The following is a 13,810-nucleotide window of genomic DNA, read 5'->3' as shown; positions in this document are numbered from 1 at the left end:
TATTCTAGTCCCTGGCTAAGACACTGAAAATATTATATCACTGTCTTAAAATCTAGCCCCAAATTGTGCATGGCTATAATATATATAAATGTATGTGTAAATGTATATACAAAATTCTACTATGAGCAGAAAGCCCCATGGTCACAGTCCAGTGAAGCAATGGCTGAGTCTGATTTCTAGGAGAAATGACTGTAAGGTCCCCACATACTTGTAAATGTCAGCTCCGTATCACTTGGGCCTGAGAATGGTGGGCACAGTAAAGGCAGAGGACTCTAATGACAGAAATATGTACAGAATGCCACCCTGCCAGAGAGCAAAGTGAGAGAGGGGGTCTGACTACTCAGTACTGTGGCACTGTGATCTGCAGCCTCTCCACGCTTACCAGTGCACACAGGGCTGACAAGACTCCACAGTAAGACATAAGTCAGAGGCTTGTGTGTGAGTAGGTGGTCTCTGTACACATGCACCATGTGTATACTCGAGGCCAGAGGTTGGCATTAACTGTCTCCCTCTGTTGCTCCACTTTATTTTGAGGCAGAGTCTGTCACGGAACCTAGCGTTCCCTGACTGGCTAGACGTACTGGCCAGCAGACCTCTGGAGCCTCCCTGTGCTGAGCCTGCAGGCCTGTGCCACCTCGCTGGCCTCCGTGTGGGGCTGCAGTTGCCATGCAGCAAGCACTTCACCCAAGAAGCCACCTCCTCAGCCCCAGACTCCATTTTTAACCAGGAAGTGCAAGTTACAAGTGACGAGCACCAGGTTTTCTTCACATTTCCAGAACAAGTCAGTCCTGAGGTGAAACAAGCAAAGGGCAAGAGGACACGAGAGGGAAGGGAGGAGCTGCAGGGCAAACACTAAGCAGACTGGATTTCACAAGCTGCTGTCTTACTATTATTCAAAATACTTGGGGCTCAGTAATTGCATTTCCCAGAACTGAAACAAATACACTCACAGTTAGCACTTAAAACAAAGCTGGGTTATCCACTGAAGCACTGTTTGTAAAAGATCAAATAAATACTGGCACACCTGTGCAGGGGAACATTAACATAGCTATTTACAAAACAAAGGATGACGGACATCTTAGTATCCTAATGTGAAATAAGTGAGAAGGGTGTTCTAAAAACAGAAGAGCAAGCGAAAGACAATTCATTACTCGCAGAACTATTACTCTGTCTAATGTGTTGGGGGTTTAGATCCAATGCTGCTCTCCCTCTTACCTGGAAATGTCTCTCACCAGGACAGCCTCGCCATCACCAAGGCAGCTCCAGGAGTTGAGAACCTGCAGGCACCTTCTCCTCTTTGTGCAGAGGATGCCATCTTTCAAAGATCAACACCAAAATCCTAGGCCCCCAGCTCAGATCCCAGACTTGTTACTCATTTGTCCTGTCCTGCTGCACAGATGCCTTTGGGGTTCTCAGGAAACAATAATGCTGGTTTTGTCTAAGCCAAGCAGAGCCTCGGCGGCAGGGGGATGCAGTCAAAGGCAGTTATCGAAATAACCTAAACTTCCAGTTTTGAACCTTATGAATACATTTATCTAAGAGCCTAGAGCAGTTGGCTTAGTTGCTCTGTGTCTTTACATCACAGACGGCTCCTGCTAGCCAGGGTCATTAAGCATTTCTCAGGGCTTTGAAGAATTGAACTGTCCTTGGTCAGCTGAGCAAGTCTCTTCTAATGGCAGTTACTCCCTCAGCTTCCCAGTATACACAGGCAGTGAGCTCTCACATTCACCTCAAAGCAGAGTGAGCCCTGGCAAGAGCGACACCTGACCTCCCTGTGCCCAGAGTCACCCATCAGCTAACACGGGCCCAGAGCTCTTCCCTATCAAAACAAGTCCCAGGCTTTGCAGCCTGAGCAGGACAAAGACAGAACCTCCAGGCCTCCTCAAGGTGCTCATCAAAGACATCTTCTGTCTCTCCTGTCCCTTCTGAGCTGTCCTACCGGTTATCTGCCAAATTTAACTGTACATATATACAAATCTCCTCTCATCCCTGTTGGGTAAACAGCAATTTCCAAGTAGAGACAAGGTCCTGATATTTTGAATACAAGAGATCATGACAAGCATGTGGGCAGTTCGAGCAGACATCACGACAAACACCAGAGTCCTCTGCGATCATGGGGCTCCATCCCACACATATGTAGTGATGGTTCCTTTCCTGGTAGCAGTAAATCAAAGCACAGAGTGGGATGTGGGGGAGTCCTATACATACAAAAGGCAAGGCTGTTTCTACTCAGGACACACCAACCCTGAGAAGTCCATGAAAAGGTTCAAAAATTAGTTCCTGCTAACGCAGGCCATCATGGGCCACATATACAGTGCCTTGGCTATAACAGAATTGAACAAACAAACCTAAATGTCTGAAAAGTCGCCACTCAGGATCCAGGGGAGAGGACAGGGAAGAGCTGAGGGAGGGGAAGCTGCAATTGAATGTATTTATTGTATGAAAATTAAAAGAAAAAAACCCCAACCACTGAAGGTGGTAATCTGGGGAGCCCCAAAAAGACTCAATACCCCAAAGGGAGAACTAAAACTCTTAGCAATATTCATCTTCTTTTCTCTTTTTAATTAAATTATTTTATTTATTTATATCCCAAATGTTGTTCCCCCTCCCAGTCCCCCCTTGAAGAGTTCTTCCCTTCATCCTCTATCCCTCCCCTTTGCCTCTGAGACACTGCCTTCCCTCCAAGAGAACTTTTACAGCTGATGAGCAACTTCAGCAAAGTGGCTGGATATAAAATTAAATCAAACAAATCAGTAGCCTTCCTTTATACAAATGATAAACGGGATGAGAAAGAAATTAGGGAAACGGCACCCTTCACAATAGCCACAAATAATATAAAATACCTTGGTGTGACTCTAATCAAGCAAGTGAAAGATCTGTATGAGAATATCTTCAAGTCCCTGGAGAAGGAAGTCGAATAAGGCCTCAGAAGATGAAAAGATCTCCCATGCTCATGGATTGGCAAGATTAACATAGCAAAAATGGTCATCTTGACAAAAGCAATCTACAGATTCAATGCATCCCCATCAAAATTCCAATACAATTCTTCACAGACATGGAAAGAACAATCCTAAACCTTATATGGAAATTAGCCAAAACAATTCTCAACAATAAAAAAACTTCTGGGGGACTCACCATACCTGACCTCAAGCTATACTACAGAGAAATAGTGATTTAAAAAAATTGCATAGTATTGGTACAGAGATGGAATAGAAATTGAAGACACAGAGATAAACCCACACACCTACAGACACTTTAATAAAAGTGTCTTTGGCAAAGAAGCCAAAGCCATACAGTGGAAAAAGGACAGAATCTTCAACAAATGGTGCTGGTCTAACTAGCGGTCTGTAAGTAGAAGAATGCAAATTGATCCATATTTATCACATTGCACAAAGCTCAAGTCCAAGTGGATCAAGGACCTCAAAATAAAACCAGATAGACCAAGTCTAATAGAAGAGAAAGTGGTAAATAACCTCGAACACACAGCACAGGGGAAATTTTCTGAACAGAACACTGATGGCTTAGACTCTCAGTCAACAATTGATAAATGGGACCTCATGAAACTGAAAAGCTTCTGTAAGGCAAAGAACACTGTCAATAGACAAAACAGCAATATTTTCTGTGACGTCCCTACAGGCCAGGTGGCAGCAGCCAAGAGCAGCAGTGGTTGTCTCTGCTCAGGCCGTCCTCGCCGGTGCCTGCACCCTTCTGAACCATGCCTATGTTTAGTACACGCTAACCTTGGACTGGAAGCTGGGGAACTACTTCTCACCCAGGTGTTGGGGGGTTAATCCAATACTGCTCGCCATCACCGAGGCAGCTCCAGGAGTTGAGAACCTGCAGGCACCTTCTCCTCTTTGTGCAGAGGATGCCATCTTTCAAAGATCAACACCAAAATACTAGGCCCCCAGCTCAGATCCCAGCTCGTCTACTTGCTAACTATGCCCCTTTAGAATTTCATATAGTGCCCCTCCCTGGCTTGTCCCTTGATGTATAAACCAAGGGTAGACTAAACAGGGGTGAGTTACTGTGCACACTGAGCAGTTACGAACCCCATGGCAACAGAAACAACACCCAGCTCCCTCCCTCCTCCTGCGGTGTTCCCAGGGATGAGGCCTGGGGGACAGTCTACAGGAGGAGTACTGACAACACAAAGTCACCAGGAAAAGGGTTTCTGGGTGGACCCACCTTTCCTGCATCCACCAGTTCTGCAATTTCATCTAGATATGGACCACTGGCCATGAAGAAGGCCCATCTGTAATGGACTCCTTGCCAGAGATGCTGAAAGGAAGAAAATAACCATGGTAAGTAAGTGTATAGAAAAGAAGACCTGGCTAACTGCAGCTAACGACAGACGTGTTGTGCATGACCTAGACATATGAACCAACCCATTGCCCATTTCATGCTGATGTGTGATTGCGTGCCCAGGACCTTGGCCTGGTGACTGACTGAAAGCAGATACTGCATAGCATTTACAGAATAAGCAAATGAGTGTGACTTCTCTGTGTAAACTCAGGCATCTTCCTGCATAAGCAACACAGGAAAGCTTTTCTTAAATGACATCCAAATAGTCCCATGCACGGGACTGCTTACCTACAAGGAATTAGGGACCACCCCAGGCACTCCCCAGGGAAGTATGCAGGAAGCCGAAAAAGAGACTTCTTATATTTAAAACTGCTTTAGGAACAAGAGTCACTAAAAGTTGTTTTCTGTTTCTCTGACAGGAATAAAAGAAGCTTCAAAGAAAGAGTATAAAATAGTTTTATATCACGGCTGGGTCTACTCATGGTAACACCAAGCCATCTAGTCTCTGCGGAACAAAACCTCTCAAGATAAAGGTGGACAGACTGTACACAGCGAGGCTCACCTCTGCCTCTGCCCACTTACAACTGCTACCCTTTGCACTCTTGGGACACAGTCTCATCGTGCAGCCCAAGCTACATTCAGACAGCGCTGCCTTTATGCAGGAGCTGAGGGTAACATCATCAAATGGGGTACACCAAGCTCTAAGACATCTCTGCGGGACCTGAGTCCTCAGGTGGACAAGGACTCTCAGTACCACGTCACTCAGGCTCTGCCCTGCTACCAAGGAGGGCAGGGAGTCCATCTGATTGCAGCTGTTGTAGAGCATGGCTCCCCACACTGTGGGTCACATCCACACGCAGAGTCATGAGAACGCTAACAGTCAAAGGCTGACTCAGTATATGTAGCTTGTCACTGATATGCTAAGCCATGCCCAGCACAGGGCCTACTCAATAAATGACAATCACAGGAGACCGGTTTAGCTGATCTCCTAAGGTCTGCCATTGGTTCCAAGACCACAGTGACAACATTCTGGTAACTGTTCAGGGTAACAAAAGGGAGCTAAAATGGCCACAATTGCCACATGTGAAGTCCTTCACAGTACGCTCCTCTGCAGACAGCCACTTGATTTGTAACAGCCCAGTTCATGCTCTGCTACAAAGGTGTCTGTATGGTCTTCCCAGGCCACTACGGTTGAGACGGTAAAACCAAGTGTGTCGGGGTTAGAAGTGTGAGGATGAGGTGTTAACCATGCACTTTTAGACCTGTTTGACAAGTCTTTACCACTACCATCTTTCCAGTGAGAGGAAAGAGAGAGCTGAGCGGCTGTGCTCTCACGGGACAACTGTGGAGGTTCATTTATAAAGTCTTTCCATACAACTGTGAAGTCTGACATACAGGCTAAGCTTGCCTTTTAAAGTCTGGAACCCCAAGTTTTGAAACAAAAAACAGTTAAGATTCTTTTTCTGCCCACAACTACCTTTATGGTTTTCCTTAAATTGCTTCTGGACACTGCCTGAAAGAAGTGAAATGACACTGCAGCCACTCTGTTCACCTCTGTACCGTGCGTATGTAAGGTTAACGAGTTGTCTCGTTACTCTTTACTATCTGTAACAAGGTAAGGCCTTGGAATTTAAGAAACCAAAGTCTACATTTCTAAATCTAAGTGGTGCCCAAGTTAATTTTTAGCATAACTTAATGGGGGCTAGAGATGGCTCAGCACTCGATCTTGCAGAGGATCTGGGTTTGGTTCCCAGTACCTACGTGGTGGATTACAATCCAGTTCCAAGGGATCTAGCATTTTCTTCTGGTCTCTAATGGAGCTAGGTACACACACAGCATACATACATACATGCATGCAGGAAATACACATAAGATAAAAATAATAACTTGTTTTAAGGTAGCAGTTAAAGGCTGAGCACAGTGGCTTACATCTGTGAGGCAGGAGGATCACACGTTTCAGACAAACCTAGCCTCCATAATGAAACCCCATCAAAAAGAAAACAAAACAAAACAAAAAACCATCTCAAGGGCCAACGTGTGACTCAGTGGCACTTCTTGCTCAACATCGGTGAGGCCAAGTTCAATCCCTAGAACCTCATTAAAAATATGCAGAAAAAAAGGAAAGAAACCAATGGAAGGAAAGAGGAGAAGAGCTAAAACAGTCACACCGTGAGGCTGGCTAAGTCCACACTGTGAGGCTGGCTAAGTCCACACAGTGAGGCTGGCTAAGGCCACACGGTGAGGCTGGCTAAGTCCACACAGTGAGGCTAGCTAAGGCCACACGGTGAGGCTGGCTAAGTCCACTGATGAACAAGCTTTTACCTTGAGGGCCTTCCTACTTGAGGGCCTTAAATCTGACATACCTAGTCTAATTAAGAAAACAACATTCTGTGTGGTGGTGACACACAGCTTTAAGGCAGGTCTCTAGGAGTTCAAGGCCAGCCTGATCTACATTTCTCTTTATTTATCTTCATTTTCTTTTATCGTGTATACCATTTCCCCTTTAATCCAATATTGTAGAATTACCCTAATTTACAACCTGAAATTATCAGCCTCTGTCCCCTCTGTCCTCTCTGTGGCGACAAGAGATGATAGCATTCAGTAGAGAGGAGTCACTTAGGCTCTACTCTCAGTCCTGTAGCTGAGGCTATGTGTACTAATTTCCAAGGCCTAACACTCCCTGGGGGCATTCAGTTTGGCCATTAGAGCATCACAAAGTCCTAGATGTAGTGGCCTGTCAATACAGTCAACCTGGCGAATCTAAAGTCACCCAAACTCCCATCAGTCAACAGTAATTCAGCAGAGATAAGCAATGTTGGACAGGGCGAGATCCATCAGCCTTCACAGCTGCTGAAGTGAAACCACAGCTTCCTTAAGGTTGTGCATCCCACAGGCCTCTGTCTGGGAACCAGTGGTCGATCCTGCTGTTGCCATGAGCACAGGAGCTACAGACTGCCTTAGGAAAAATCTACCTTTATGTACAAGGGACTGTGCATGTTTTCAGGCTGCTGAGAAAGCAAACCTTTAGAGAGAGGCAGGAAGGAAGCAGAAGGTAGATCCCATGGAATCCAGAGAGATGATAACAGCGAATGACAAACTGCATGAATAGAAGCCTTTATGTCCGAGGCCTTGTGCCACGCTCTTGATGTGGATTGTCTGTTAATGCTTACAGCAGAACGGGAAAGTACACAGATTAGCAACCTCACCTTATGAGCAAAGACCCTGGGCTTAAAAACAGAAAGCAATATGCTCAGGGTCACACAGCTACTACACTGAGGTCAGAATCTGAACCCTGCATTTTGAGACTAGAGACCATGCTAGCAGTCCCTGTGGTAGGCTGGCTCCAAGAGTAGAGAAAGTGGCCAAGCGGCAAACCAATTCCCAATAGGCACCTGCTCACTCCCACCAATCAAGACTTTCCCTCCTACCTTCAATGCCTTTGTACCCACGGTGACTCCTGTCTGCAACATGCCATCAGCAACACCCAGTCGGTCCATGTTCAGGAGGAAAGGAGTCACCAGAGTCACATAGGTAGCTCCTGACCACTTCTTGAGAAAATTTAGAGCCCATGTTTCAGTAGATCCACCAACGTTATCAAGGATAAAGTCAAACCTAGAAGGAAAGGATCAAATAAACACACTGCCAGTCTCTACCCGGGTCACAGAGCCTCTTTACTCCATCTGCAGTTGGCTCCAGGGTGCATTCAGCGGCAGCTACAAACCATGCACACTGCATCATCCCACAGAGCAGAGGAGGCTGCCTCTGGTGGAGAGGAGAAGGCCCATCTGCTCGCCTCACGTACACCATAAGCAAGTGGGTCCGAGCCGGGTCATTTGGGTCACTATTTGTAGAACCGATCTCATGCAGTCCCTGAAGAGCAGGCTGAGAAACCCTGCCGTCATGGTGAGGACTGCAGAACCGGCTCCCATATTAGCAGTGTATTTTTCAGTATACGTAACTCCATGAAGAGACATGTACTCAAAGTGTTTGCCCACAAAAATGACTTATCAGAAATGTGTCCTCTTTATCTTCTGCAATGTTCTTTTTGTGTTTTATGTATAGCATCAAAATAACCCACAAAAGAAAAAGAGAGAGAAAAAGGAAAAACCAACACCCTCCCCTCAGCCTTCAGTGTTAGTCTGACATGCCCACCCCCTAAATTGTCATCATAGGCTTCACAGATACTCAAATCTCTAAATCTAACCAATACTGTTCTAATATTATACCACGCTCAAAAGGGTTAGAAACCCACAAAAGCTTTTAAGCACTTTCAAAGTTCTGTTTAGAAAATGCATGTGTATAAGTTAAATTAATCAGCTGGAGAATTCCTCTTGGGTAAAGTTTTTTTTTTCCCCTTCCAGATTCATCTGGAGGAAGTCAAACATCAAAGCTTCTAAACTAGCTAACTAACTAGGGATATGTGATACCCTCTTTTGTCCTCCACTTACACACACACACACACACACACAAAATCAAATACTATATAGCAGGAGGAGACATAAGCCAAGAACAAGACCAGCTTAACTGAAACCTCTGGACCAAGTAGTGCTTCTATAATGCAGATTCTTTTACTACCCACTGTGATCACCTCCTCCCTATGCAGTTTTCTCCTGTTCCCCGCTTCAACGTTCCATAGAGCACTGTGCTGGATAGACACAGCTGGTGTCATCAGAGAGAAGGCTTGAGTGAGAAAATGCCTACATAAGATCCGCTGTAGGCAAGCCTATAGGGCATTTTCTTAATTAGTGATTGATGGCGAAGGCCCAGCTGTTTGTTGGAGCCATCTCTGCGCTGGTGGTCCTGGGTTCTGAAAGAAAGCAGGCTGAGCAACTCATAAAGAGCAAGCCAGTAAGCAGCACCCTCCATGGCCTCTACATCAGCTCCTGCCTCCAGGTCCCTGCTTATTTGAGTTCCTGTCCTGTAGAAAGACTATCTTATATATGGATGTGGCACCTGTCAGAAATAAATCCGATGACCCATGGCTCAGGCAGGAAATAGAAGGTGGGGCATCTGGGAGGCAGAAAAAATTCTGGGATAGTGTGAGGCATGGAAGATTCACATGGGAAGATGTACCGAGATGGATGCATGATCCCTGAGCACAGGTAACCAGCCATGTGACAAATGTAGGTTAGAGTAAATGGGTTATCTTTAGTTATGATATAGTCAGAGAAGAGCCTAGTTATATGGCCAAGGTATCTGTAAATATATTTTGAGTCTGAGTTATTTTTTCTGGGAGCACTGGACTGGAAGGAAGAACCAGACCTAACTTCTACACTACTGTGACTTTCTTCAATGGTGAACAGTGATATGGAAGCATAACCCAAATGAACCCTTTCCTCCTCAAGTTGCTTTGATCATAATGTTTCATCACAGCAATAGAAAGTCTAACCAGGACAAACTGGTACCAGAGTCGTGGAGCATTGCTGTGATAGACCTAACCATGTTGCTTTGGTTGGGGCTTGTGGAAGGACTTTGGAACTTTGGATGAGAAAAGATATTGGGTGTTCAGAGCTTGGTAAACTATTCTTTGGAAGCCCAGGAGAAAAGAATGTTGAGAGCAATGCAGACTATGGGGGCCTGGCTTGTGAAGTTCTAGAGGGAAGTCTGAGAATCTCTTCAAGACTCTGTCAAGGCTATTTGCTATTCTGAATCGAGAATCTGAGGCTCTGAAGCTGAAGAATATAGGCTGTGATTAACAAGAGACCAGAACCTCAGAAGTAAAACCTTTGCTTCACTGGGACAATGGATGGTGGTGGTCAATGAGCTAAGTTATTAGCAGTGACTAAGAAGAGACCACCATCACTAAAGTGATATCTTTTTAGGAAATATTTCTTCAGAGTAGCACACAGAGCTGTGTTTGAGGCAGCCACAGTTGTACCTCCTGCTGGCAGCCAAACTTTATAATGTATAAGAGTCACCCAGGTGGTACTGGTTTTGAAGACATGAAAGGATCATGAGAAGCAGCTGAGGCTTGGCACCATGAAGAGAGATCAGGAAAGGCTATTGGTGAATGTGCAACCCAGTTGCAGCAGAGCCCCCAGCAGTTTGGAGATGCCAGTACCATGGCATGAGCACCAAGAACAGCAGTAGCAGTGGAGTGGATCCTGCCCCAGCTTAGAAGAGGCAAGCTTGTGTGTGCTGCAGAGGGTGGAGCCAAACAAGTGACCCAAGACCCTTGAAGGACCCCAGATGACTTCAACTTGGGCGGGAAGGAAAGGAGGCAGGTTGGAATTTTATGAACTTGAGATTTTAAGAGACTAGGTATTTTTAAAGAGACAACTTTCAAAGTGTTTGAATTTGTAAGGCTGAGACTTTTCAATAGTTGGTAAAACATTTTATATTGTGATATCTTTATTAATGTGATCTTGGGGACAAACAAGAAAGGAAAGGCTTGACAGTGATGTTTGTGTATCAAGCTGACAAGGAGTCAGTTGTGTTGGCTAGTCTTATGTCGACTTTACACAAGCTAGAATAATCAGAGAAGAGGGAAGCTCAACAGAGAAAATCCCTACATAGGATTGGGCTATAGGCGAGCCTGGGGGCATTTTCTTATTAGTGACTGCCTATAAGCACACCCCTCCATAGCCTCTGCCTCCAGGTTCCTGCCCAGTTGGAGTTCCCGTCCTGACTTAACGTCCATGAAAAACAGTGATGTAGTGTAAGCCAAATATGTCCTTTTGTTCTCAAGCCTCTTTGGTCATGGTGTTTCTTCACAGTGACCCTGAATAAGGCAAGCACTAGCTACTAAAACCCCTCCAAATGGAGTGTACACTCTGTGAGGGAGGAAGTATGTCTGGCTCACCAGTGTCCAGTGTCTACAACAGTGCCTGGCAACAACTGAAGCTCCATAAGGACAGAACACACAAGGTGTTAGCTGGCTGCCCGGGAGCACTGCAGAGAGGAGCAACCTGTTTTGTTTCTAACCTTCAAAATTATACTTCTAGTCAGTATGGCTTCTGAAAATGGACTTTAGAAAAGAAAGAAGAAACTCTGAAATTGTAGCCAAATACTTGTGAGCTGTACCTTCAGACAGACCACAGTCAAAAGCAACAGGGCTTGAGAGATTTCCCAGGTCCATCCTATCTGTTACCTTAGGCCAAACCACAGGCTGGCTTTGTGGCATTTGGCGTGCACCACACTGCTCCCTGCCAGCGTTTACTCTTCCACTGTTTCTTTCCTATGTCCTACTGAGCCAAAACACTGGGACTGTTTAGTATAACCATGTGGTTATGTCCTCCTTTCTGTTCTTCCTTAATGACGCCACAGCAGGACCACACGTCCCAATACTGCCTCAGACTTCTGATAAGCCAGCAACAGAATCTGGTTTATCATCCATCAGAGCACGGATAAAAAGTAACTTCCAAAGTACACACTGTGGAACGAATCCAAATGACAAGAATCTTTTGACTCTTCTAGAAGGCTGCAGCGTGACCAGAAGCCGCCAACCGCCCTCAGACCTGCACACTCAACTGTACAGTGCCTCCTTCCCCACAGAAACATTGCTCTACTACTCACAGTTTTAGAGATTTCAATTGCTCTTCCACACTTCCCAACGTGTAATCAATGACCTCATCTGCTCCAAGCTTCCGCACAAGTTCACTGGCATCTTTCGAGCAAACGGCTGTCACATGAGCCCCCCATGCTTTCATTACCTGCCAAGGAGAGGGGGAGAAGAGGGGGAAGAGAAAACATTGCATTTTTAAAAGAAAGCACTGGGCCCGGGTGTACACTTCTCAGTGTAATCTCTAGAGAACTTTTAAGTTCCCCTCTTAACAAGAACTGCAGGATGCTACCTATCAGATACGGTACAAATGTTGTCAAGAAAATCCCACTAGATCTCGTCTTCCACAGGTAAGACAACCTTGCTGTCTTGCAGTTTATGCAGTGCCTCACCAGGATCAGAAAAAACAGGAGAGTTACAAGCTTCAACCTTAGCAGCTTCAATGACAAAGGGCAAACGGCAGAGAAAGGAGAAAGCAAACACTGTCACACAGCCTCAGGAAGTGACTATCTGACAAGCACCCAGAATACAAAGTTGCAACTCCTCTTCATTTGCATAACCAAATGTGTGGAGTCAGACAGCGCATCTGGGGCTGGGATGACAACCAGATTGGCAAAGTGCCTGTGAGACAAGCACGAGGGCCCGAGTTCAGATCCCAGCTCCCAGGTAAAAGGTCAGGCATGGACCGAGTCCGCAGACCCCAGTGCTGGGGAGGCAGAGACAGGAGTCGCCCTGGAGTTCCTCAGCCGGCCAGCACAGCACAATCAATGAGCCTGCCTCAAAGTACAAATGTGAGTGACAGAAGAGACACAGCGCCAGCCTGGCCTCCACATGCACGCACATGCAGATAGATGCACATCCACAAACACACAGTCATCAGCTACCAGACGCTAGATAATTAAGAAAATACAGACATTTTAGCTTTAGAACATGAATTGGGTCCTCTCCCTTAGAGTAAGAAGGTCTAGATAAATGGTCTCTCCGTTTTAAAATGCACATAGCATATTTAAAGATAGACTTAAATAAAAGGATACACAATTCTAATGTTATTCAGCTTTAATTGTCTGAAATTGCCCTCCAAACCTGATATACTTTTTTTCTATAATATCAGCTTCACAGCGCTAACCTTGTTAGCTCTGTGATTTATTTTCAGTCCACTAGCAGGCAAGATGCTTGAAATTTATCAAGAGATTTTGAAATTAATAGTTATGGATCCAAGTAATATGGTGACATACACATGCCATCCCAATACTTTGGGGCATAGTGCCAAAGGAGCAGAAATCCAAGGTTATCCTTAACTATATAGAATGTTCAGGCTCAGCCTACGATGCATGAGATCCTACCTCAAGTCAACAACAACAAAAATCTCTCCCAAGGATTCATATAACTGTAAAATCTGAGGAAACTGAGGAACTGTAACATATAATCTTTGTATCTGTGGGTTGCAGACAGGGCCTCTTGAATAAAGGGATCAGCTGCTTTCAACAGCAAGTCCTGAGTCAAACATGTGAGATGTGAATCTAAAAGCTCACTGAGGCCACCCTTTCCCCAAAACCTATGCAAGACATTTGCTGAGAAAAGGGGATGTGCTAAGACCTGTGGATAGCATAGCTTCTTCTTTAAGGATTAATTTATATTTGTTTTATGCATATGAATGTTTGCCACGTGTGTATCATATCCAGGCCTGGTGCCCACACAGGCCAGAAGGGGCATTGGACCCTGAGACTGGAGTTACAGACAACTGGGAGCTGCCACGAGGGTTCAGAGAAACAATCCCCAGTCTATGAAGAGCAGCCAGTGCTCCAAATGGCTGAGCCAGCCCTCCAGCCCCCTGTTCTCTTTAAACAGCTTTAAGTCCTCAGGAAGACTTGATATATCACGTGATACAACAGTTCAACCCTTTGCCCCTTAACATCCAGCTTTTCCTAATTCACTGTACTAGCTAGTTATCTTTACTACTAAGAAGTTTAGTGAGGAAGTTTTCATGTAAAATGAAGTTTGAAT

At 45.3% G+C, this 13,810-nt stretch overlaps 1 protein-coding gene across 2 annotated transcripts in view; it reads right to left on the bottom strand.

Annotated features, from left to right (window-relative positions):
- Positions 1–13,810, bottom strand: part of Rtn4ip1 (reticulon 4 interacting protein 1) — a 46,057-nt gene that overhangs the window by 7,584 nt on the left and 24,663 nt on the right. For both annotated transcript variants that reach the window (NR_152603.1, NM_130892.5), the window contains 3 exons: positions 11,821–11,957; positions 7,734–7,917; positions 4,189–4,281 (listed from right to left, as the gene is read on the bottom strand). Coding sequence is in view for 1 of the 2 variants with exons in the window: in NM_130892.5 (NP_570962.2) it covers positions 4,189–4,281; positions 7,734–7,917; positions 11,821–11,957 (414 nt within the window). In the remaining variant the exon portion in view is untranslated. The remainder of the gene's footprint in view (positions 1–4,188; positions 4,282–7,733; positions 7,918–11,820; positions 11,958–13,810) is intronic.

This window comes from Mus musculus, chromosome 10, assembly GCF_000001635.26.
Source record: "Mus musculus strain C57BL/6J chromosome 10, GRCm38.p6 C57BL/6J".
Lineage (NCBI taxonomy): Eukaryota > Metazoa > Chordata > Mammalia > Rodentia > Muridae > Mus > Mus musculus.
This window is presented reverse-complemented; position numbering and strand designations above follow the sequence as displayed.